Raw genomic sequence first — 26493 nt, 5'->3', positions numbered from 1 at the left:
GCTCTATCGGATTTCCAGTGTCCTCACTGTAACCCTCCGCACGTGCGTGGTGACCCGAAGCAGTCGGCGCTCTGCTGTGTTGCTCTCCCGTGTCCCTGTCCTGTGTCCCCCGCCGGCCCCGCCTGCACTGCGTTTGTGTAATGTCTCCTGTGTATCATGTGGTTGTCCCCTCAGTGTCTGAAGAGAGTCCCTCTGCCAGTGAGTGTGGAGTCCTCCTGTCCCAAGATCCTTCAGCCAAACCAGTCCTGCTACTGCCCCCCAAAAAACCTGCTGCTTTCCCTGGAGACCATGAGGAGACCCCAGTGAAGCAGCTATCCCTCCTCAAGCAGCCCCCGGCCCTGCCTCCCAAACCCACTGCCAGGATTGCCAACCACTTAACAGGTGAGTGCAGCCGTCTGCGGGGCGTGCAGCCCCTCCTTCCCTTCACGGGATCTTTCTCTCTCTCTCGTTCTTTCTATCTGAGGCCCAAATGAACTTCTCCGGGGGGGTCACCCTGTGGGATGTGTGGGTGTTTCTGTGTGTGTCTTAGTACCCGCAGCCATGGCCAGGGTTCGTGCTTTCGTGTCAAGAAGCATTTGATATACACCTACCAGCCTGGAACCCTCGGTTGTGTGTATCTGTAAATATGTGCCTTGTATTTATGTGACTAATTCAGGATCATTTGCCCATCTGGGCAAAGTCGATTCAGCATCAACATTTTTGCAGAGATAAAGAATAGTGCCCTCTTCCCTTCATGAGGAGTTTGTCAAGGCTATAAATTGTTTGCCTTTAAGTTATTGATCTGAAGCCCAGTATCTTTCTTCTATTAAAATTCATTTCAGTACTGTCTGTCCTCTTAAAAAAGAAAAAAAAAAAAAAGCAAAAAAGCAAAGATAATCTGCCAAGCACATGGGAAAAGCTTTCAGAAGAATTGTCCTAGAATGGGGTTTGTATTTTCATTTTGATGTGTTACTTAATGAATGTATCCACAGTTATTAAACTGGGCATTCAGTGAAATTGTACTTCACTGCACGTTGGCTTGTGAATTAGATACCCACTCTGTGATTTAAGGTTGTGGTATAATCAGAGATTTAAAGATTTCAGGGGGTTATTTCTCCAATTTTGATTATAATCCTTACCTGATACTGTCTTTTTACAATGTATTCGGTATTTTTATAAATAGTATCTAATTGATCTCTATGGCATTTTGTAACATTAATGGGGGTGGAGGTAGGGTAGGGAAGAATATTCACCTATCTAAGAGTAGAAACACTGAGGTTTAAGAAAAATAAGTGACTTTTCCAGGGCTGACGGGAATTCTGGAATAGAGGCCCAGTTAGGCCCTGTGTTTCCCAGCTCCTGCTTCAGTGAATGTCATTTCCGTGATAGCAGCTGTCTCTCATGTAGAGTCCAGCTTAGGCATGGGCTTGTGTCAAACTACCCTGCTAATGTGTATGTCCGCCCAAGTCAGATGTTTGTGGTTTGGAAGAGAAAGAGCAATGTTTCCATCTAAAAGGACCATTCAACGCATTAATAGCATGTTAGTTCAGTGCCCCAAAATTCAAATTCATGGGAGAAAATGCCCTGGAAGCCTCCTTCTAAGAGATAACAACTGTCCGTTTATCTAATAAAAATCAAATATTGCTGTACATATTGTTTTATCACCTGCTTTTTGCACTTGGTGATATGCTGTGTGCTGATTCTCGTGTTAGTAAATATTCCACGACATGATTTTATTAGCTGCTTAGCGTGGATCAGGGTTTACTTAACAGACTCCTTAAGATTTTTGCATCATCTCTATTGCGAAAACACAGCAGTGAACATGCACCACGGCCTGCATATGTCTTTGCAAGCGTCTCTGAGCTTTCCCTAATTTATTTCTAGAGCTAGAATTGCTGAGTCAAAGACTATGTATCTTTTAAGGCTTTGATATCAAATTGCCCTTAAGAAGGATTAAATATTGTACAAAATAAACCCCTTCATGTAATACATAATTATTTAACACACCTATTGTAGGCAGAATACTGTGCAAAGTATGAAAGCGAATTCAAGTGTATGACAGTTTAATGCATACATGTACACATATAAAATAGAGTGCTCAAGTGACTGCTGTAAAGAGTATTTCTTGTAGTTCAGTGTGGTCTGGTAAAGAGGTTACAGGAGGAGGCTGCATCTTGAGCTAACTTGTCAAGCGTGAAGGGCATCCCAGGAAAGAGGACCCTGGACAAAGGCTCAGAGGTGGCAATGTTTCGAGTCTTTGAAGAGTTGACTCTGCTGGACTGGAGGCTTCATTCCGAGGTGTACTGAGAGACAGGGTTCACTAGGTAAAGGCATGCAAAGGTTTAGATTTTATTCCCTAGGCCTTTGGAGGTGTTTGAGCACGGGAGGGATGTGATACAAACTAGCCTTTAAGATGTATCTCCCTGGGCCACTGTGTAGAATGAGCAGGAAGAGGAGAAGGTTGAACGGCTTTCAGAGAAGCTACCTCTGAGGCTACAGCTCTAGGCCATGTACTCCAAAATCACTAGTTGAATAATTAGACCGATCTGAGCCGGGAGACTGTTTAAGAGACTACTAGAGTCAGTGAAACAGGAGCTAACAAGCATCTGACGGATAGCAGTGAGAAGAGAGAGACCAGACCAGTAGATGAGACATTGTTAAAGAAGAGTGGACAGAATTTCTTAACTAACACCACCTTCTAATTTATAAAGTTATCTAATTAATGGAGGCAACCTGAGCTTTATCTGTGAGCCCAGGAGCTTAGGTGGCCTGGTATCCACAGGACTCTTTACATGTGAAAGACCGAAGATGTCTACATTGGCTGAATCTCTCTGGCTTCCCTGGTCTCTTCCCAGGAGAGCAGACTATATTATCTGTGCTCATCACCTCTGTATAGCTTGGATCAAATGAATAAAAATAGACGAAAGCTAATACCTTTACCATACCTGTAGTTGGTAATCCCTAAAATATCATAAAGACAAGTAAGGAAGTCTGTGGACTGTGAGTCTAGTGCTACCCTTTTGGGTTTAAATTCAATTAGACTTGCTTAATTTTTATAAATGAGCAATCAGTCATAATGGATCTGCATCGCCGTGAAGCAGCCACATTAACCCTGTTCTGTTACTAATTACTCCAGAGACATCTGGGCCACGTCAGAAGGAATTAATAAACTAAGAATTCCAGAACTCTAAATTGAGACCTATGCGTTTTAGTATGTTCTCGGTGTCTGTTGTTTTGTTGACATGTTTGCAAGGAAACACAGGACAATTGAAAGACATCAAGCGTGATTAATGGAGAATGACAGTGGTTAATGGTCTGGTAGAACAGAGGAAATACGAGCCTGAACCAGAGCCGTTTCCAAGTTCACAAGCAGGGAAAGACATGCAGAAATATCTCTACTTTGGCATTTGCTTCCACTCTATCAGGAAAACCATAATTAGCTTGGAAGCTATTTGTCTTACAATTTTTCTCTGTTCATCAGCCAGTCGGAGAGAAGCTCTCTCGCTCTCCCAAACTGTCTTCTTTTCTTTTGTCGTCCTCTTCCATCTCATCTCCTCCAACATCAGCCTGGGCGGTGGCATGTAATACGAGGTCAGGAGCTGTTGGACATCGGATTCCTTCCTTTCTGAAAGTACGGGGTCAGACCGAGCTGGTCGTGTAATGAATGTGATCTGAGGTGAACCGAGTCTCAAAATGCATCCTTCTTAGAATGATGGATGACCCTAGAAGAGAAGGGTGATGGTGGCAAAAGCCACTGTCTCCTGCCTTTCTAAGTCTTCATCAATCACCTCTCCAGGTGTCCTGGCTCCAGAGGTCAGGTGTTAAACTGCATGAATAGCCCCTGCCTTCCGCATGCAGGTGCCCCATGTGTGCCAGCTGCCTGAGGGATAATCACCTGACGTGGCTGCTGGACTCCACAGGGTGATGCTCACACTTGGGCAACAGTAATGGCAGGAGCATTTTTTGAGAACTTTACCTTGTACCATTTAGTACTCTGAGGTAGATACCATTATCGTTATTACCTCCTTTGCACAGAAGATGAGCATGAAATTTGGAGAAGTTGAAGGGCTTGGCTATGGGTACATAGCTAGTAAGTGGCAGAGACAGGCATGGACCCATTTTGTTTGAGTCCAGAGTTCTCGCTTACAGCCAAAACTTTATACCATCTCCACCAAGATTCCCATTCCCCAATTTTTTTTAAATCATCAGCTTTCTTTGTTTTTTAGTTTTGTATGTTTTAATCCACTTAAGCGGTTAGAAAATCTGCTTCGTTCATTTTATAACTTGTATTAATCATCTTGGGCTACCATAACAAAATAACATTGACTGGGTAGCTTTTGTATAAGAGAAATTTATTTTCTCACAGTTCTAGAGGCTGGAAAGTCCAAGATCAAGGTCTGGGAGGGTTCTGTTTCTGGTGAGGGCTCTCTTCCTGGCTTATAGACAGCTGCCTTCCTGCTATGTTCTCACATAACAGGGAGAAAGAAAGACATCTCTGAAGTCTCCTGTTATAAGGACACTAATCCTATCAGGTTAGGGACCCATCCCCAGGATCTCATTTAACCTTAATTACTTCCTTACCCCAAATATAGTCAAATGAGGGGGGTGGGGCTTCAACATATGCATTTGCGGGGCATGGCATGGGGGAGACAAAATTCAGTCCACAGCATAACTCAGGGACAGCAATTATCTAGTCTCTCAAAAATAAATAATGTACTCAAGGCACTTAATTATAAAGAGGAGGACCTGAGTTCAGTTGGGTTGGGTTTCAAAACGGACCAGAAGGGGACAGTCTATGTAAGAGTCAGGAGCAAGGGTGCATCACATGGCAAGCAGCTGACCACAATTAGAGACTGACAGTTCAGCAAAGAAAGGGAACTGTCACTGATCCTTAAAAGCAAGTTCTTCTGATGATCTGAACCTGCCTAGGATTTATTTGCACTGTCTTTAGAACCTGAAATACAAGGAAACTTACCATATTCTCAGAACTCAGTTGACTGCTAGTTTCAACGTTACCAAGGTGTTTGCAAGTGCAGTTTTACCTGACAAACGGCATCTGTGCCCTGTGGTGTTTTCAGCTCCAGCACGAGTGAGTGTCTAATGAGAATCCTCTATCCAGTGCTTGGCAAGCCAAGACCAACATTCCTATTTATAGCTGTCTCTCTAGTGTCGTGGACACGGTCCCTGTTCTGCAGTCACCTTCTGATATGCAATTTCATTACGTTGCTCTGTTGCTGATTCTCTCCCCCCTGTTGCACCCCAACATCCCCTCCTCCCTCCTGTGTCCTCCTCTCCAACCCTACAGAATCATTTGGCTACTTCTGCCTCTGTCCCTGCCTTCCCTCCCAGCATTCCTGACAGTGCAAGAAAACCGAGGGTTAGACTGCTGTGAACTTGGACTTTATAAAAAAGTGTGTCTTTACGTGGAAAAAAATGGATTGTAACATGGAAGCATCCTAATGAGGCTTAAGGTTTACACTTTCTTGGTGACTGATACTTGCAAGGTGTTCTGTGTTCATTATGTGATGGTCAGTCAAGTGAGGTCACAAGGTTTATTATACTGGGAGGCCCTAGAGACAGGAGGCTCTGCTCACCACACAGGGCACATGGGAAAACCTGGGGGTCAGGGGGAGCAGAAAGCAGGAGTGAGGGGAAAGCCAAGGTCAAGGCCTTTATTGGGGTTTTGTGGAAATGCAGGGCAGGGTGAACAGTTTAGGACTGACTGGTTTGAATAATTTCAGCAGGCTCTAAGCTATAGGGGTGGTCTCAAGGTGGGGCACCTGGCCCTGGGATGATTTTAAGGCAGAGGAATAATCCATCCTGGGGTGTAAAGGCCCTATAGAAGAGGAATGGACAGGTCGGTTCATTTGCATCTCGAAGGCTTGCTCGCAGCTGAGCCCTTACGCTCTCTACAAATTGGCCGACCCCACCCCCCAGGAGTAGTCTCTCCCCAGCCCCAGAAGGGTATTTAAGATGTCATAACTTACAATAAACAGAAAATAAAAAAATATAAACAATACAGAATATAAACAAGGGAATTACCTGAATTAACTTTGTATGTCCATTTTTATACTCATTTCTCCTTGTTTTTCCAGTCTTGGTTTTCTTTTCTCAAAATGCAGAAGTTCTTTTCACAGTACATATGAGGATTATCTTATTTAAAACATTTTAAAACATTTCTTAAAGGGTGCTTTCTGCTCTGATGTCTATGACCAGGACAAAGATCATAGCGAAACACCTGTCTTTTTTTTTTTTGTAGCACTGTTAGGTTGGAGATTTAATTCACTCAGCGCTTGGGTTTTGAGTGCCAACTATGTGCAGGGTGCTCTGCCAGCCCTTATGTAATGTACAAAAATTGTTAAGCCCGTCAACGGTAGGAACTACAGGCTGTGATAAGCTACAGAAAATGTTTAATAGGAAGGGGTATAAACATGGCTTTGAAGAAACTCAAATAGTAAGAGATCAAATCCTTTTGAAGGAATCAAAAAAGCATCATTGAGGAGCATGTATTTAAAACAAGCCTTAATGATGAGTAAGATTTTGACAGGTAGGATTGGAAGAGCAGGTTGTTCTTAAACAAGAAGCAGAGTACACAAAGGCACATGAGTACAAGGTTTATTATGTTCAAGGCATAGCAAACAGCACCACTTGACAGGAACATAGGATTCTTGTAGTGTAGTAATGAAAGACGGGGCTGAAAAGTGGTTTGCAGTGAAACTGTGGAGAGCCTCGAATGCCACCACGAGGGACTTAACTTGGAAGGAAGAAGTAGGCGGTGGTTGTGGACTGTCAGCAGCGATTGCGTGATTTCAGCCAAGCCCCTGTCCTTGGTGTTCTTGGGGATAAGACAGACGATGATGCCATTGGATAGATTCACGACTGGATGTACAGACGTAACTGGGGGATGTCGGACATCAACACGGGATTGCAAAGGGCACTGAGCCGCTGCCCTCGGTTCTTCCTGTACAACATTTTCAAAATGTCTCTGGGATAAGTTTCATGAGGGCGGGGAGTTAGTCTGCCCTGTACCCTGATGAGTGCTCAGCCCAGCAGGAGGCCTCGTGAGGGAGAGAAGCCCCTGTCGCTGCAGGCATTTAGGAGGGGTTGGATGATGGTTGGCCTCTGAGTTCGTAGCAGAATACTTGCTTCTTCAGCGAAGGTGAGCAAAACAGTCTCCAGTTCTGAGTTCTGCCGTAAATGAAGTCTGATTCTCCTGGGTTCTGTAGTGTTTGAAGGAATCATGATAACCTAGATGGAAGAGCAACCCCTTAAAAGAGTAGCAGTTAGAATGTGACAATCACCGTATTAGTCAAACTCGTGGTGCAGCCCTAGGTCTCAGGGAGCGCACTAGGGATTCCAAGGGAAAGTGGGCATGCTCTTATAGACACCAACTACAGATGGGTGGAGCAGCCACCACCATCACTATAAATGCAAGAAGTATAAGTGTGACTTCCGACAATGAATAGCTATCGTATATCCGAGAGATGCAAGATTAGAGATGAGCTGTAGCCGTCCTTATTTTCCTTTAAAATATTTATGGCTCTAGCTTGAACTTATTTACACCTTTGCCATGAATATTCATACTAGCTCCAGATACAGTCTCTGTAGTATTTCCTTTTATACGATCTAAATTTACTTCCATCAAACTTCACAGAGATGCCCTGGCTCGAGTGTTCTGAGAGCAGATTAACGTGTTTATTCTCGCCCTCATCACTTTGTCATTTCGATTCAATTCCTTCTCAGCTGTGTCCGGGACAGTCACCAACAGCAGCCCTCCACGGCCTGCCCAGCGTGGGCTCTGTGGGGTCAGTGATATTTCCATCTGTCCTCTGGAATTCTCACCTTCCTTTACGGTTGTCCTGCAGAAGGCTCAGATGCAACCCCTCGGTTATCAGCTGAAGGGCACTCCTCTCTCCCAGTCTCCCTGGGAGCAGCAGCACTAGTCCACCGCTGCAAAAATAAATAATATAATCCATTTTTATAGGTGATTTATAATTTCTATCAAAATAGTCACTGATCTTCTACACAGGTGTTTGTCTCCATGATTATAGGGACATCTGTTTTGGCTCTTTGGAAGCAATTCCCTGGCAATGAATAATGTGTCATTTTACTTTAAAAAAAAAAAAAAGAAGTCTTACTGAATTGCGTGCCCTGCAAGAGTGTGACATGCCAAGGGACTCAGTTAGCTGGTGAGCGACCCTCATCCCCTGCCCAGCACCTCTGTCTCAGTGAGGCATGGTCCTCCCGACTCATTGTCATCTTCCCAGATGGTCTTGGGAGGGTACATTTAATAACGCCTTGTATATTTCAAAATTGCTAAAAGAGTAGCTTTTAAATCTTTTCACCACCAAAAAATGATAAGCATATGAGATGATGACTCTGTTAATTAGCCTGATTTAATCATTCTATATTGTAAACATGTAGCAAAATGTCACATGGTACCCCATAAATATATATAATTACTATCTGTCCATTAAAAATAAGGTTTAAAAGTATTTTTCAAATGTTCCTTTGTGGAAAGTGGCTCTGAAACACCTGCTGGTGCTGGTGATGTGTACGCTGTCATGGCCCTCAATTTTAGGATTCCAGAAGGTCTCAGGACATACTCCTCACTGTTAGCCGTAGTTTCCCCTTGCTGGCCTGGCTTGGGAGGAATTGCTAGGTTTGGGCGTTTAACACAAATACCTTTTTTTGTTAACTAATATTTCCCTCCACCATCCCTCTCACCACAAGGGGTCAGTCAGCGCATTTTGCCTTTGACCAAGGCAAAATGCCAGGCTGCCTTGTCATCCCTAGGGTGGTCTGGTATTCTGAAGGAATTGATGGAGCTCCTATGAGCTCCTTCTTGCAGCCGAGGGGAATCTGATTTATTAATAGTAGATTGGTGACACTGGACTCTCATTTAAGTTCCATATACACTTCTAATAGGCCTTCATGTGTTCAGGCAAAATACCTGTATCCATGAAAGGAGATCAGAGATTCTAACCCACTGAAACCAGGTGGCAAATGACTGAGAAATTCTTACAGCACCTTTGTTCATTAGACACTAAGTGCTACTGTCATTGACAAGTACTGCTAATACAGCAACAGTTATAAATGGGCTTCTGCAGCAGGTGCTAATTTAAAAGTTCATCTATGGTGGAGCAAAGAGGCCAGAGGTGCATTCATTTAGCCCACACTTAACTCTGTGTGTAGGCTACAGCCCTACGGTGCAAGAACCAACTTCACAAGTAATCTCGACTTTTCATTTGCTTGTCTGAAGTCATAAGCCAGAGCTGTGTCATGTTTGGAAATACAGCCCTCTTGGGTTTTGTGGCTCTGTGACATTCACAGTTTCGGTTTATTTTCGTTGTTCTCTGAAGCTGGTTGTTTTTGCTTCTTCCACTCCATCAACAGAGACAGTTTTATGAATACACTGCATCTCAATCAGTCTGGCTGCAGAAGCAAGTCAGCATGCGGAGAGCTTTGTTGTGTGCCCCAGCAGGGCCAGCCACCACCGTCATTAGGAATGCAAGCAGTAGTGTGTGTCCTCCGATAATTGATCAATGTCACGCATCAGATAGATGCAAAGCATTTTATTCAGTGAGGTGCAATCCAGGTAAAGGAGATATTTTTTATCCCAGGATCTTTAGTGGTAAAGAGACTGAGTCCCAAGAAGGTTAGATGTCTTCCTCGTCTAGTTAGTAGCAAAGAATCCAGGTTTCTGACTCCCAGTTCTATGTTCTCATGGCGATAGCTGATGCAGTGCGGTGTGCGGCAGAACGACACACTGGAACCCGGACGGCCTCTCCTCCTCCTGCTGCAGCGTTTGGTTGCAAGCAAGGAGAACCGCAAAAGTGTCCTTTCAAAGCCTCTTTGCAGCCCTACTTGACTCATGTTCCAATCACTACTGCCCTTTTCACCTACTTACTTACGATAGTACCACCACATAGTAAACACACTCTCTGTTGCTTCCTTGGCTTCCGTTCTTCTCACCCCAGGCTGGAAAGTGTCAGGATAGGTAGATTTTTCAGAAATGTGGCAAGAATCCTATTAGCAACCCTGCAAATATATAGGATGCTTTGCAATTTATAAAGCATGTTCACGTGATCCTGCCAGACCCTCAAAACAACCCACAGCAGAGGCAGGGAATGTGTTACGATGTTCATTCCAGAATCAAGACTACATTTGTTGAACTGTGATGAGTTGAGGACTGTACTTGGGGGTATTTTATACTCGTTCCCTCTACTAACCTGTATGGGGACTTTGTAAAATTAGAACAACATAGCTTGTGGAGGATTTCACTTCCTCCAGGGTGACTCAGCTCCATGCCAAGGCAGGCCTCAGCTGTCAGCCCCCTCGGCCCCTCAGCACCTTACCTGGAGGCTGTGGAGACGTTAATCTATTTACTTCTCAGGACAGACCTACGTGGTGGCAGTACTCCCTTTCTACAGATGAAAACACTGAGGCTCAGGAAGGCTAAGTGTCTTAGGCAGAGCAACAGAGCTTCTTGGTCTTGGAGCTGGGCTTAACCCCCAGCTGTTCTGAGTTCTAAGCTGGTGGAGATTTCACCAGGACATTCTCCCCTCAGCCTGCAGCCGCATCTTCCTGCAGCCCCTGCCAAATCCTCTACGAGCACCAATGGGCTGAGTCGACTCCTCTGGAAGGCCCTGGTAATTTGTCATTTTGCCTGTGGAGAGAGCATCCTCTTCAGAAGGGGGTGCCTCTCTCAGGGGTGCTTCTGAGACCTGATTCTGAACTGTCCCCTGGGGATCCTGTCAGAAGGTCTGGGCAGAGCCCTGAGAATCTGCATTCCTGGCAAGCTCCCAGGTCACAAGGTCCACAGTCACACTTTGATTAGCAGATCCTTAGTGTAGCAGAAACTGGTCACTAAGTTCTAACTGTTCCCATTGCCCTGAACACATGATGAGAAGGAAAAACAAACGTTTATTGAGCACTTACTGTGCACCTGCTAGCAGGTAAAACAGGTGAGGAAATAGCCAGACTCGAGGTGATTTAATTACTATAATGCATCACATCTCCCCCGCTGCAAGCAAAAATCAGCAACAAGTCAAGGAAAATGAAATGGATTGAGTCAACTCTGTAGGAAAGGCTGTGACAAAGGGACACGTGCGGCCACTGAGAGTCCGGTGGACAGGCACCTACACCAGCCCCAGGGAGGGTGGCCTTCCTGAAGGAAACAATTCAATGATGAGCCTGCTGATAGCAACAAGAATTACAATTTCCATTTATTGAGTAAATGAGGGCCAGGCACTACGCTCTGTGGTTTATATACTTTATCTTATTTGATTTTCACAATAGTTCCATGGCATGTTATTTCATCCCCATTTCACAGACTGAAAAACTGAGCATCAGCAATTTGCTGAAGCTAACAGAGCTGAAAGAGTGCATATTTTATAATTTTTCTTACATTTTTAGTCTGACAGAGTTTAGAAATGGTTTTGTGCTTCTTAGCCACTTAGTAGCTTGGGGCACCAAGTGTGGTTTCCATCTGTGTAGATCAGCGGGATCTGGGAGCTCACTTACAAGCAGACTGCTGGGCAGGCCCCATGTAGACCCACCCAATCAGAATTTTGAAGGTGAGGCCCAGGAACTCGCCTCTCCCGGGCATCAGTGAGGTTGATGAAACACTACTCTAAGAAGTTGGCGTCTTGGGGGAAAAAAAAATTGGTGCCATTTGATACAGTCCTGCTCCATTCATCTCACTTTGTCATCCTTACTGCAAAAAGGTAGCAGCCTCACTAAGCAGAAATGAGTATTGGCCATAATGTTTCTCTGTTTGTTAAAGCGTTCTAAAGCAAATGAAATAGAAAAACCCGCCCCCAAGGATATAAGACATCTTATCATGTACAAAATGCTCAATGATAAATGATTTTTATAAAATTCAATTGGAAGTGCCATTAGACAAATTGGTTTAAAAGATATCCTTTAATTGCACATTTTAAATTTAGACCAGATAGTCATTAGGTGAATAGGTTTTAGGCAAATTAGCCTTTAGTAAATTGGTTTAGGGCAAATTGATCTTTTACATTTTTCACATTTGGGGCGTAGAAATAGAACCTGGAGACTGTCCGATGACCTGGGGTGTCGTGCTGCGATATCCCAGCCTCGGGCAGCATCGTGCTCCGAGCATCTTAGCACCCCTGAGTCAGTGAACCTCAGCTTCTTCTGTGTAATAAGCACCTAGGAAGCATTTTAAAATCAAGTACCTGGCCCAGAGATTTCCTGTTCAGTAGGTAAGAGGTGAAGCCTGGGAATATGAAGTTTAGCAAGTGTCAGGCGAAGTTGTGGGTGGTCCAAGGACTGTAAGAAACAGTGCCCTTTTGTTCACAAAAAAGGACAAGCATAAGAGGTCAAGAGTGGTTTTTAAACTCTGACTTTTTAGAAATGTGATACCAGACCCCACCCTAGAATCCCTGAGAAGGGGAAGTTTGGGGTGTGCATCGGTGTGATCCTGATGCACCCCCACCCCAGGCTTGGGGACTGCTGAGGCACACGTAGGAGGAGCCATCCAGAAGCCAGTTGGGAAGACAAGGCTAGCACGCATGGAGCCAGCAGGACCAGCACAAAACAGAGCAGCAGTGAAGGGGCTACTGACTGTCGGGGTTGCAAGGATTCCGGAAGGAAAGGCTGCCCGGGGAAAGTGAGTCTTCAGTTGTGCCTTGAAGGGCAAATGAAGTGTTGATCATCAGGCAGGAGCGGGAAAGGCATTGTGGGAGGTGGGTACAACAGAGGCCCTGAAGAGGGAATGAGTGTGGTTACTGGAAACCCAGAGGCCAGACTAGTGAGCCAGGGAGATTTAGGGTAGGAGGCTCCTGGTGGAGCCCAGACTGAGAGTCGCAGTTGGACTTGCAGTGTGGATGAGTGTGTGGAGCCAATGTGGGCCCCAAGCATGACCAGTGGGTGCTTTAGGAAGATGTCTGGCACAGGGTGGGGATGGATTAGAGGACTGGGACCCCATTATCCGCACAATAAGAGAAGAGGTGTAATGGGCAAGGGACCAGAGAACACACACGATTGAGAGGGATAGGAAGACACAAGGATGGACAGAGATTCAGAGTGACACGTGGTATACAGCTCGTTCTACATCATGCCTCCAGATCTGGAATGACCTGGTATTAAGATGTCACAAAAATATAAAAATAGGCATTGCCACATGAACAAAGACCTGAGCTGCCCGGCCACTCCCCGGTTATCCACAATGCTGGGGAATGATAGGAACGGCACAGCTAATTCACAGAAAGCAGACAGTTCCACCTGATTTTAGCCTTTTTTTCAATTTTCTACCAAATCCACCAAGCCAGACATGATTTTAAATGATTCACTTTTGTTCTCCGCCCTTATTTAATTTATAACCAGGTGTAGTGAAGCAGCCAGAAAGGAGATGCAGGCAGGCAGGATGAGGGGGCTCCCCATGGCCCCAGCATGCCTTTTCTGGAACAGTAAGAGTGACCATCTCTGCTAATTTGGTCCAGCTGGTGGTTTCTTCCTTGCCTCTTTTCATAGAATTCCCGGGACCCACTTGGCTGATTTTCCAGTGATGAAACCAAGTAAGTTTTGCTATGGAAGTAGTGACAAGAAATGGTGGATTGAGCACAGGAAGCTACCGCTTAATAAGATGGGCAGAACTCAACGTGATCTCTGCCCCTCCCTAGGCAGAGAATTCCACTCTGCCCTTCCAGTTCTCCTTTCTCCTGACCAAGCCAATGAGCATGTACCTACCTTATACAGAGAACCAGAACCTGCAAATGAAGGGCCATGGGTGCAGGGGCCCTGGAGGAAAACCCTGAGCACTTGCAGACACATTGTACCCGCTAGGTTTGCACTGCAGCTTCCGAGAGCCCCAGGAGGCGACCCTTCAGGAACAGGAACAGGATGAAGGTGTTGAGTTTCTGCATCTCAGCACTTTGGAATTAGCTGGCACTGCCTGTTAAGTTCCTGAACGTGGTTACCTTGCATCGTGTCCATTGGGGACCACAGTGGACAGGATGAGCCTTTGGGGTGAGCATGCAGGAGCCTTGTGCTTATGACTGGTGTGCATTTTGATGTTAGGGGAGCAGTCTTATCAGGGCCCCTGAAATTCTTAGATTTCTCCGTATCTTAGCTGTCAGATCAGCGGTTCAGTGTGCACACACCCACAGCTGCATGATCATCAAACTGTACACCACTGTATGCTCACATCTCCCTCCAGAGTGGCCGTTTCTGGGAAAGGTGTGAGTTCATCCCACAGCAGACCGTCGCAGCTTCAGCGCATCCCATAAATATGGTTGCGCCTCTTGCGATGTGAGCCGGGCACTGGACGAAATGCTAAGGATACAATGACACAGTCACTGTTGTCCAGGAGAGGAGACGGTTATGTAAACAGGAAGCGCAGCATAGTGTCTTCAGAGTCTCTGTTTGATCATTGGTAAAAGTGAGACAATATTGGTGGCTCCCTCGGGCTTGTTGAAGGATTAAATTTGTTGTGATACGAAAAGCACATGGAACAATACGTGCACGTAGTAAGCCCGATGTAAGTCTTGACTGTTCTGACGACTCATCGTCATCGCTGCCGTCACTGTCAACACCGACAGGACGCACGTACAGAGTGGGAAGAGTGATACGGTGATCAAGGAAGCCTTTTTGGGAAGGTCGGTTGTGAGCTGGATGTTGAAGGGCCAGGAGGAATTGACCAAGAAGACAAAGCAGAAAAGGATACTCCAGCTGAGAGAAAGTCACGTGCAAAGGCCAGGGGGCTCGGAAACGCCAGGCAGTTTAGATTACTCAGCAGTCCGGGAATGAGGGCAGATGCGTGTGGGGGATGGTGAGAGAAGACAGCCGGATCTGAAGGGCAGGAGGGGAAGCCTGGAGTACCCCCCGCCCGGGGTCCTCAGTGGTCGTCTGCAGAGGGGAGGAGGCTGGAGGAGGCCCGGGAAGACCACAGCAGCTCTCATGGGGCACGGCCAAGGCCACCTGGGAGACTTAGCTGAGGGTGGAGGCCCTGAATCTGTGAGCCACCAAATAAGTACAACCCACAGGAGAAAAGTGATCTGTGCCTTAGGGGAAACTCTGCTCAGGGGCTTTGCTGGTACCATAGAAAGGTGTTTTCCAACCAGGGAAGCCAGAGCAGACCTCAGAGGTACAACGTGGACATGAAAAGATGAACCACACAGCAGACAGTTCAGGAAGGCTCAGTCCGTTGAGGGGTTTTCAACTGAGCAATGCCATGATCAGATTCCTACTCTAGGAGGGTCATTTTGGCAGGGCTGCGGAGGTAGACAGCAGGAAGGCCACACTCAAGGCAGACAGATCATTGGAGAAAAACCTAAGACCTCAGAGACCAAGAGTGAGAACCATGTGGTGCTCCTGATGTGGGACTGAGACTCCCCCGTCCTGTCCTGCTGCCCCTTCCACACTGCGCTGCTCCCAGCAAGCCTGCAAGCCTCGGGGCTCAACCAGGCCCCCCTCCAGTGCTAGGTGGTTCCCAGGAATGTGGAATCCAACCAACTGCAAAGTGTTTCCAAAAATGCCCTGGGGGTCTGACCCTGAGCCCCCCTAAATGTAGAGTGTCTCTGGGAAGCTTCAGGAGCACTATCATGAAACCAAGAGTTGGCTCTGTGTGGGTCCCAGCAGCCCAGAGTGCCCGGTGGGCGCCTCCTTAGCATTTGAACAGCCCACGTGGCTGGCACGCGAGTGGGCCCACCAGCCCAGCAGCCAGGCTTGCACGTGAGCCAGGCTGTGCGACAACCAGTCCTCACAAAGCATCCTCCCGAGGTGGGATGATCGTCACCAGGTGACCAATGAGGGAATTAAGTTTGGCAATGTCAAAGGCACTTTCCAAACGACATGCAATTAATGGACTTGAACCTAGGGCTGGCTTCTAATCCCATGTCTGTTGGGAGGTGCCTGCTGAAAGGATATGTTCCCATTGCAGTGGCAAAACCGTCAGCATCATGGCCTGTCCTAGTGCATTAGGTGCTGCTAACAGAGAGTCCCTGAGGCTGGGCAATTTATAAAGAAAAGAGGTTGATTTGGCTCACGGTTCTGCGGGCTGTCAAGAAGCGTGGCACCGGCACCCGCTAGGCTTCTGGTGAGGGCCGCAGGCTGTTTCCACTCGTGGACGGGAGCAGAAAGAGAGCTGAAGTGTGCAGAGATCACACGTGAGAGGGGAAGCAAGAGAGGGAAACCGAGGAAGCCAGACTCTTTTTAATAAACTGCCCTCTTGGGAGCTAATCCATTTCTGCGAGAGTAAGAACTCACTCACCCCCCATTAATCTATTCATGAGGGATCTTCCCCCGTGACCCAAAAGTCTCCCACTCGGCCCCAGCTCTCAAAAGCTCCACCTCCCAACATCCTTACACTGGCAATTAAATTTCAGCACGGGTTTGGGCAGGGACGAACCACATCCAAACCATAGCACGGCGTATCCTGGAAGAGGTTTCTCTGATGATCCATGGGTTTCTGTGAGCAGAGGAGTTCATCACAAGCACCCTCCCCGCTGCCGCACCACCTGGGCTGCTTGTGGGACAGACACCACTGACGCCAGGGTTCCTGAGGGCCCCTTGAGCGGAAAACCAGAGCTGGTGGGTGCTTGCTGAGTAGCACTTGCCACACCGGGGTCCTCAGCTGATGCATTTGTCTAAGGGGCCCACCACAATGGCCACAGTCCCCAGGTAGGCAGGTGGGGTGCTCTGGGTTTCTCCTGATGCCCCCAAACTCACATGTGCCTCTCACCCTCCTTCTGCTGCAGATCCTGGCGCCCCTGTGAAATTGCCTTGTCTGCCAGTGAAACTGTCGCCTCCGCTACCTCCAAAGAAAGTCATGATCTGTATGCCTGTGGGGGGGCCAGACCTCTCGCTGGTATCCTACGCAGCAGCGCAGAAGAGCGGCCAGCAGAGCGTGGCCCAGCACCACCACACCGTCCTGCCCTCGCAGATCCAGCACCAGCTGCAGTACGGCAGCCACGGCCAGCACCTCCCCTCCAGCACCGGCTCCCTCCCCATGCACCCCTCGGGCTGCAGGATGATAGACGAGCTGAACAAGACGCTGGCCATGACCATGCAGAGGCTGGAAAGGTAAGGGCGGGGTCGGGAGGGAAGACGGGAGAACGGTTGGCAGGGGAGGGGGCGTTGGGGGTATAGACCACGAGTGAGGAATGAACAGGGGCCTGTCCCCAGTAGGGGGGAAATAAATGTTTGAAAGTGAAATCAGACCAAAAACTGAATGTCAAAGAAAGCATGGGAGAAAAAAGTAATGTTGCCAGTGGACACACTATAGAATAATCATTTATCAAAAAGAAAAAAATAACATACATATATACATGCATACACAAGGCTGTCCGCAAAGTATCCAGCCATGTAACCATTCTCGTCTTATTATCAATGGCTGGATACTTTCCGGACAGCTGTCATATATAAACAGTAAGTCCTCACTTAAAGTACTTGGCTTGTGAAAACTGCAACTTTAACAAAACAATGTACAATGAAACCAGTTTAACCGTACGCTCATTGATGTATACAAGAGTGAAGTTCCGACAGCGTATTTCTCATCACAGAAGCATCACCAAACGTATAAATAAAGACCAAAACACTTCTAATGTTAAAAATTAAAATCAATGTGACCTATATAAACATTTAAGAAAGATTAATAAAAACAAGGAAGATACTTCTTTACCCAGTTATTACAGCTCAGGGTCGTGGGTGGCCACAGCCTGTCCCAGCAGCCCAGGACCCAGGCGGGAAGCAGCCGTGGACAGGACACCATCCCGTCACTCATGCACCCTCAGATGGGGACCATGTAGACATGCCAGTTCACCTGACACACACAACTTTGGGCTGTGGAAGGAGCTGGAATAGCCGAGAAAGCCCACGCAGACGAGGGGAGAACACGTAGACTCCACACAGACAGCGGCCCCTGCCGGGAATCGGGTTTTTTTGCTCATCAACGTTATAACAAAATGATATTGAACAAAATGGCCTTATTCGAGGACCTGTCTCATACACATGTATACACACGCATACATACTAGCACATACCATGTTTCTGTAAACATTAACATTTTGTGCAAGGATGTACACATGATCATTAATAGAGTTCACCCCTGGGGCAGATAAATGGAGAGAAAATACTTTTATATTTTATTTCATATCTTTCTGCACTGCTTACTTTTTAATTTTGTGTCTATTAGCTTTATGCTATGCAAAAGATAATTTAAATGTAAAATAAGAAAAGAGCCCCACCGACCTTTGAGTCCCGTCCTCTCGCTCTCTTCCGCGGACAGCATGAGTTTCACCACTCGCTCCACCACCTTCTCCACCAACTACCGGTCCCTGGGCTCCGTCCAGGCGCCCAGCCGTAGCGTCCGGCCCGTCAGCAGCGCGGCCAGCGTCTATGCAGGCGCCGGGGGCTCGGGCTCCCGGATCTCCGTGTCCCGCTCCACCAGCATGCGGAGTGGCTGGGGGTCCGGGGGCCTGGCCGCGGGGATGGCCGGGGGTCTGGCAGGAATAGGGGGCATCCAGACCGAGAAGGAGACCATGCAAGAGCTCAACGACCGCCTGGCCTCCTACCTGGACAGAGTGAGGAGCCTGGAGATCGATAATAGGAGGCTGGAAAGCAAAATCCGGGAACACCTGGAGAAGAAGGGGCCCCAGGTCAGAGACTGGGCGCATTACTTCAAAATCATCGAGGACCTGAGGGCTCAGATCTTTGCAAATTCTGTGGACAATGCCCGCATCGTTCTGCAGATTGACAATGCCCGTCTTGCTGCTGATGACTTTAGAGTCAAGTATGAGACAGAGCTGGCCATGCGCCAGTCTGTGGAGAGCGACATCCATGGGCTCCGCAAAGTCATTGATGACACCAATATCACTCGGCTGCAGCTGGAGACAGAGATCGAGGCTCTCAAGGAGGAGCTGGTCTTCATGAAGAAGAACCAGGAGGAGGAAGTAAAAGGCCTACAAGCCCAGATTGCCAGCTCTGGGTTGACCGTGGAAGTAGACGCCCCCAAATCCCAGGACCTCAGCAAGATCATGGCGGACATCCGGGCCCAGTATGACGAGCTGGCTCGGAAGAACCGAGAGGAGCTGGACAAGTACTGGTCCCAGCAGATTGAGGAGAGAACCACAGTGGTCACCTCACAGTCCGCCGAGGTCGACGCTGCCGAGATGACACTCACGGAGCTGAGACGTACAGTCCAGTCCTTGGAGATCGACCTGGACTCCATGAGAAATGTGAAGGCCAACTTAGAGAACAGCCTGAGGGAGGTGGAGGCCCGCTACGCCATGCAGATGGAGCAGCTCAACGGGGTCCTGCTGCACCTGGAGTCGGAGCTGGCACAGACCCGGGCGGAGGGGCAGCGCCAGGCCCAGGAGTACGAGGCCCTGCTGAACATCAAGGTCAAGCTGGAGGCTGAGATTGCCACCTACCGCCGCCTGCTGGAAGACGGGGAAGACTTCAGTCTTGGTGATGCCCTGGACAGCAGCAACTCCATGCAAACCATCCAAAAGACCATGACCCGCAGGATAGTGGACGGCAAAGTGGTGTCTGAGACCAATGACACCAAAGTTCTGAGGCATTGAGGCAGTAGGACCAGAGTGCCCTTATACCAATAAAAAGTTCACAGGTCATTGAAAAAAAAAAAAAAAAAAGAAAAGAAAAGAGGAGGGCTGGTGGAGGGAAACAGAGGGGCTGGGCGTGGTGGAGAGAAACACCCTGCTCTTGCTGACGGAGGGAGCAGAGCACCGGAGCCTGGGATCTGGGTGTGAGCCTCTGACATTTGGCAACCGCTGCTGCAGCCCCCTCTTGCACCAGAATCTGCCTCCAACGGCTCTTCTGGAAGGCCTGCAGAGAGGACCCCGTGGGCAGGCCTGCACAGGGACCCTGAGTCCCCACTCTGCCTAGGGAGACCCTCAGCTCTGAAACTGGTTCTTGTTCATGTGCATGTGTGCACACACGCGTGTATTCAGACACCACCAGTCTGCGAAGGGACTGGGAGTCCCCACTATGGCTCCCAGTCATGTTCCTTGGCTGAATTCCCTGGCATTCTATGGAGAAAGTGTTTGTTTTGATCTGGTTTGAAGGGCGTGTCTGACTGGGCCCCAGAATGCTTGTCCCAGAGTCGTGACTGCTGGTCACTGGGTCCTACAAATGGGAAAATTGAAGTCTGGAGGGCCTGACAGATCTCTAGGGAGCCAGAGGCAAGGCAGACACAGGCAGGAGCTCCAGGTTGTGGTTTCTTGACCCTCGGTGTCTTTCTCTGCTCTTGCCTCTCAGCTAAGAATTCTGCGTTTGGGAAATGAGTGACTCACAGAGAAGTTGTTGTCACTAGGAATTCTGACTTGATTACTCTGTGTTAACATCTACCCTTGCAGCCAAAAAAAGAAAAAAATTAATTTGGCCCCTTGCCATCATTTTCAACTACTCTTTTGATTAATTAGAATAATAATTAAAATATGAGTGGTCCCTTTTAATCTATTGCACATGGATACACATCGTCATCGTCACCATGATCATCTTATTCAATCCTCACACCACCTAAGGAGATGAGTAAATAGAGAGGCTCACAGAGGCTGAATAAGTTCCCCAAGACCACCTACTCAAGGGTGGCCCCCACACTGTTTGTCTCCCATCTGCAACCACGTAGGTGCAGAAATTGAGAACAAGATTTTAGATACTTTTATAGCAATTTGACAAAAAATAATTTCATGTCTGTTGAATCTTGTAATTAAGAAGGGTGTCATGGTTCATGCATTTTGTTATATTTTACAAAAGCATCAATTTGTGATGGATTGAAAATTAAAACAACTAAGCAGTAAGAACTGTTCCTTCCCCATAAACATTTAAAAAGCGCTGCCCTAGGCAGTAAGTTGATGGGCTATAGCCTTCAAGCCGGGGTTTTCCTGCTGCAAGCTCAGAGCTATTTCTACTAAAACACAGCTGCTGCCTAAAGACGAGTCACAGTCAACGTCACTGCCCACCCCCATGCCTGTTAGGCACCCAGTAAGTCTTTGTGTCTCTCCTGAGCTTTAATCATCTGAAAAAGATACTCATGACCATGTATTATAGTAAGAGGATATTGCTAAATATGCTTCCACATAAAATGTGCCATATGAAAAGTTTCGATTGAAAGTGCTAATAGACAAGTTTCACAATCCCCATGGGTATATGTGGAATATTCCAGTTGAGTTTAGACCACTGGGTGGGTCTGTTGCGGTATTGGGAATGGGGGGTAGACAGCATGATCCTGGCTGCTGAGCCAAGGCAGTCTCCCCGCTCTGTGCCACCCCAGACTGTCATCACCTCCTTCTGTCTCCTTCACCTCCCACTCAAGGACAAGGCATAGCCGCTGTCCTAACAGGCCAGCCAGGATGCAGGGAATTAATGCATGCATCATTTGACTAGATTGCCCCCCCAGAGAAAAAGAGGTTTTCTTCCCAAACAAATAAAGATTGGAGAGATTTTTCTGTTGATCCCCATCATCTCCCAGGAGTGCTGGAAGAATCTGAGAGCAGGACAAGGTCACCGGCCATTTTTCAGTGCAGGGAGGGAACTGCTGGCTGTCTCAGGTGATGTTGCCCTGCTTTTTGCTACCTAAAAATTCTCCCTGTGGCCTGTCAACATGATCTCATTCTTGTTCTAACCAACTTTTATACAAAAAGAACTATTTCTCTATTCTTCTGGCAATTTCCAGTGACCCCCCCCCCCCCCCCCGCCAAAAAATCCTGCAAGAAGGACAGACATTACCAAACACGTAGGCATTCTGCCTACAAAGATCCTTGGACCCCGCCACTGTGCCATCCCTTCCCCTGAGATCTCCTAGAGTGTCACCATAGGGCATCAGGCCAGACCAATCGTCTGATCCTGATGAAAACATTGTAGATGATGTGAAAATCAAACGATGAATTAGACAGTAACAACACCTGACATTAGGCCATACATTTGCACAACTGGTCATCTAATAATTGAAAGTGGCCTTGAAGACCACAGGCCACCACCTCCTCCCCTCTGTGGCGTTCTTGACCATTTGTCCCCTGGTCTCTACTTGAACAAGACCCTCGCTAGGTCCCAAGATACCTGCTCCACTGTCGAGGGCTGACTGCTACAAAGGTCCTTCTCAAATTAAGTTGTACTCATTATAATTTATACCCACCCTCCCAATCTTATTGCTAATCTTCCTTTCTATGAAAGACTTTTAAACCTTTGAAGATAGCTACCATTCCCTTTATCTAAGGGCTTGCAGACCTTTGACCATGGTGCTCATGTTCGCCTGTGCCGAATCTGTTCTAATTTGTATGGAGAAGTTCTTAGTCATTACCCTAAGTCTGCTGATGGCACTAAACAGTGACATGTAGTTATTTACAGCTCCTGCTCACCAGATTTGGGGGGAGGGCAACAGAACAGGGGAAGTAGAGACCAACTGAAGCAAACTTAAAGGGGATGGTATTCATCCAAAGTCACAGGGCTGCCCTAGGCAGGTGAGTGTGCGGGTTCCAGAATTAACTGCTGGAGTTTGAATCTCAGACATACTGCTTATTAGCTGAGTGATCCTAAGCATGTCGCTTAACCTCTTTGTGCCTTTTGTTCCTCATCTGTAGAACAAGGATAAAAATAGTACCACCAACTTCATTAGGGTCATTTGTGAGGATCAAGTGATTTTAGTCAATCCAGATCAGTCTGGTTATTGCTTGGTACATAGTAAGTGTCCAAGAAATGATAGTGAGTATTAAGCAAAATTAGTGAGTAAAATTTGTCTTCAGTGCCCCTAAAAGGCATATTGCAAATGGTTTTGATCCAGTCTTGCAGGAAATTTCGTTTGTTTGGGTCAATTTCCTCAAATTAGATTGTCTTCATTTCTCTCTGATTCATATCTTTTTTGAAAGTGATGTTTTATCATTTCAAATATTATGCAACTTTTGTTTTTAATATCTGCGGTAAGCTCTGTGATCTAGTCCGTATCAGCCCTGGTAATTCAACATAAAATCCTAATCAGCCACTAATTTTCTTTCTGGTCTTAATTCAGTGGCTCCGTTCCCTGTGCTCTAGTTTCCTGTTAGTAAAATGAAGGTGGGATATGGACCCTTCCTTGTTGACCCTGAAGGAATTTTAGGAAGATTCTTAAGGGACTGCTGTTTAAAGACTGCCTTCTCAGGTAGAGGCAACTTCACACTTCAGTTGCTCACACCAAATACCTGGGGTCACCCTTGATCCCTTTTTCTCTCGTACCCAAGTCTGACTGTCAGCAAATCCTGTCTGGTCTACATGGAGAGCACATGTGGCTAGGATCGGCCACTTCCCACTGCTCCTGCCTAAGCCTCCAGGTGAGTCGGTCCTCGCCGGCTTGCTGCAGGGCCTCCTACCTGGTCTCCTGAGTCCCCTCCTGCCCCTTCAGCCCATCCCCAGCAAAACAGTCAGAGAGACAAGGTTTAATGAAAATCAGATCATGACTATATTCATTTGCTAGGGCTGCTATAACAGAGTACAACTCACTGAGTGGCTCAGACAACAGAAAATTTACTCTCTCTTAGTTCTGGAGGCCGGAAGTCCAAGATCAAGGTGTCAGCAGGGTTGGTTTCTCCTTGAGGCCTTTCTCCTCGGCTTGTAGATGGCCGTCGTCCCTCTGTGTCCTCACAGGGTCTTCCCTCTGCATGCATCTGTGTCCTCATCTCCTCTTCTGATAAGGACACTGGCCATGGTGGATTAGGACCCATCCTCGTGACCGCATTTTAACTTAATCACCTCTTTAAAGATCCTGTCTCCAAATACACTCACACTCTGAGGTCCTGGGGGTTGGGGCTTCAACACATGCATTTGTTGCAGGGGTCACAGTTCAGCTCTTAACAGTGACTGTGCCCAGAATGCTCCCGTAGCCACCCAACTCACTAAGAGTAAAAAGCAGAATCCTCGTGTGACCCAGAAATGCACCCTGCCTCCCTCCCTGCACCTGCTGCTCCCTGCTTTGCCTGCTCCTCTCCTTCTCCCTGTTCCCGCACACCTGGGATGTGCTACACGCCTCATGACGGAGGCCTTTCGCACTGGCTGTTCCCTCTGTCTGGACTGCCCTTCCCTCAGTTGTCCTCAGGGTTCCCACCCTCCCCTGCCTCGGGTCTCTACGCAAATGTTACCTCCTGGGCAGGCCTTCCCTGACACCCTCCTCCCAGGACAGCTTGTTCCTTTTATTTATATTCATCCCCTTTTTATTCTTTTCTTAGCATTTTCCACCATCTGACCTTTTATGTAGTCTGCCTTTCATTTGGCTTGTTGCTCTTCCCACCTAATAGAACACACAGTCCACAAAGGCAAGAACTGTTTTGTTCACGGTTGTATTCTAGGTGCCTAGAACAGGGCCTGGCTTGTAGGTTTGAGTGTATGAATGAATGAATGAATGGAGAAGCTCTAGTAACTGCTGTGGTAACTGCTTATTAATCCACTTCCCATTGATGGATTACAAGACGTACATTAAATATAAATTTTAAGTGTGATTGGCCTTAAGCCTTTTATATTAATGTCTTTAACCTTTTGCATTTTCCTTATTTTAACAATTCAAACTGTTCCCTCCATTTGGAATGTGCTCTTTTCCGTCTTCTCCTCCACCACCCACTCCAACTTCCTTTGCAAAGAAAAATCCTACTTATTCTTCAAGACTTTATTAAAATGCCACATCCTCTGTGATCCCTTCTTGGGTTCTCATACAGAGCTCGGCCCCCCTTGGGGCTCCCCTGTCTGCACACACCCCTGTCACACACTTGCATCGTGTTTTGTGTTTCTCTATATGTTCTCTCTTAAACGTGGGCAGGGACCATTGTCTTCCAATTTGCTATGGTTTGAACGTGCCCCCTCCAAAATTCAGATGTTGAAACTTAATGGCCAGTGTAATCATATTAACAGGTGGGGCCTTTGAAAGGTGATAAGGCCATGGGACTTCCTCCCTCCAGAATGGGACGAAGGCCCTTTTAAAAGAAGGTTTTACCCAGCAGCTTAAGTTCCTTTGTCCTTCCACCTTGTGCCCTGTGAGGAAACTGCATTTCTCCCCTCTGGAGGATGCAGCCCTCACCAGACAGCCAAACCTGCCGGCGCCTTGCTTTTGGACTTCACAGCCTCCAGAACTGTGAGAAGATACATCGCTGTTCTCTATAAATTGCCCAGTCACAGCTATTTGGTTATAGCAGCACAAATGGGCTAAGACCATTCTGCCCTCAATCTGTCATAGTACCTGTCACGTAAGGAGTATGCTGAAAACATTTATTGAGTGAGTTTCCTAAAAAGTTATTTTGATCTTTGACATAAAAAGGTATTTTAATTTATTAATGCAATGAATGTTTTGTTATAAACTCCTTTAATTATAGGGACAGGCCTTAGCTGTGGGTGCACTCTTGCATCCCCTATTGGGCTGTTCCTGTTTCATTTGAGATTAGAAGCGAGGTACAGAGTTCCTCCTTCAATGTTAAACCTGGATCTTAGCTTGTCATATCTTGTGGTATCAAACTAGAGCTCAAGATACTATAATTTTGATTATGAACTTCAGCTGTTGAAGTACATTGTTCCTTCTTTTAACAGTCTTGGAGCAAATTCAGCATAAACGATAAATTGGGGGTGGGGAGATAATCACCCTTAGCTCCTCCAGCAGATGGCTGAGGTGTAGGGATTCATAGTTGATGGTCCAGTTCTATCCACTACCCCTGGACTAAACCTGCAAAGTTAACGTCAGAATTTTACACTGAAACCTGAAAAGTAGGACCAATTAGGTAAAGGGAGAGAAGGGGAATGAGTGTATATCCCAGGCAGACCAATAGAGGAGTGCATTAGTAGACCAGGTATATTCACATGGAAAGAATCATTGGAATCTGAGTTTGAACTAAAAAGGTAAAATATTAACACATTTTGGTTACTGTTATCATTCATGCATTATCAATAGTCAATTGATATTTTTAATGATGCTTTGTTTTCACCCAATGGGTTTTGGTTTAAGAAATTTTAGGTACCACACATTTAGTTCTGCTGAGATAAATGTATTACATATTGGCCTTAAAAATGAACAAATAAATACCTTTCTAATTAGTTCATTCTTTATCTACCTTTTCCTATCCCGGAATCCCTCAGCAGCTAGATCAGGAAAGCTCTGACATCTGCCAGGAGAAAATTTCAGGCAACCACTGATTTGTAAAGCTCAAGTTTACAAAACAGGCCCTGAAAAGAGAAGGGAAGGTACCTGTGTTTGCTTAGCAACCAGAAATCAACAATTTTTTACTGAGCACCTTTTCTGGACCAGGCTGTGTGCTTGGTGCTAGGGATACAGCAGTGAACAAAATATAGAAGGTGCTGCCCACAGGGGAGCTTGGAATCTGCTGGGAGCATGGACTGGGCAAATCAGTGCCCGTGAGGGCACAGGGTAGGAGGAGCATGTTCAACAGAAGCGTCAGCTGGTCTGTGGGATTCAGGGGGGTCTTTTCTGAAGAGCTGCATTTAAACTGAAATCTGAAAGAGAGGAATAACCAGATGAAGAAGGAGAAAGGGAATGAGAGAACATTCCAGGCATACTAA

The 26493-nt window shown here is 46.9% G+C and overlaps 2 protein-coding genes across 10 annotated transcripts in view; both read left to right on the top strand.

Moving 5' to 3' along the window:
- The window catches only part of PHACTR1 (phosphatase and actin regulator 1), a 502791-nt gene that overhangs the window by 414729 nt on the left and 61569 nt on the right, over positions 1 to 26493 (top strand). For 6 of the 9 annotated variants that reach the window (XM_069493048.1, XM_069493047.1, XM_069493046.1 and 3 more), the window contains one exon: positions 16710 to 17034. In XM_069493048.1, the coding sequence (XP_069349149.1) occupies positions 16710 to 17034 (325 nt within the window). Of the gene's footprint in view, positions 1 to 174; positions 382 to 16709; positions 17035 to 26493 lie in introns of all 9 variants that reach the window. The other 3 variants (XM_069493044.1, XM_069493049.1, XM_069493043.1) reach the window with 1 other exon arrangement.
- LOC138398662 (keratin, type I cytoskeletal 18) lies at positions 18204 to 19586 on the top strand. The gene has a single exon (XM_069493091.1). It carries the CDS (start codon positions 18240 to 18242, stop codon positions 19533 to 19535), a length of 1296 nt encoding a protein of 431 aa, XP_069349192.1. The 5' UTR covers positions 18204 to 18239; the 3' UTR covers positions 19536 to 19586.

Source organism: Eulemur rufifrons, chromosome 18 (genome assembly GCF_041146395.1).
Source record: "Eulemur rufifrons isolate Redbay chromosome 18, OSU_ERuf_1, whole genome shotgun sequence".
NCBI classification, from domain to species: domain Eukaryota; kingdom Metazoa; phylum Chordata; class Mammalia; order Primates; family Lemuridae; genus Eulemur; species Eulemur rufifrons.
This window is presented reverse-complemented; position numbering and strand designations above follow the sequence as displayed.

Bases quoted from the DNA above. Each gene is read 5' to 3' on its own strand.
- LOC138398662 (XM_069493091.1), top strand. From the start codon at position 18,240: ATGAGTTTCACCACTCGCTCCACCACCTTCTCCACCAACTACCGGTCC.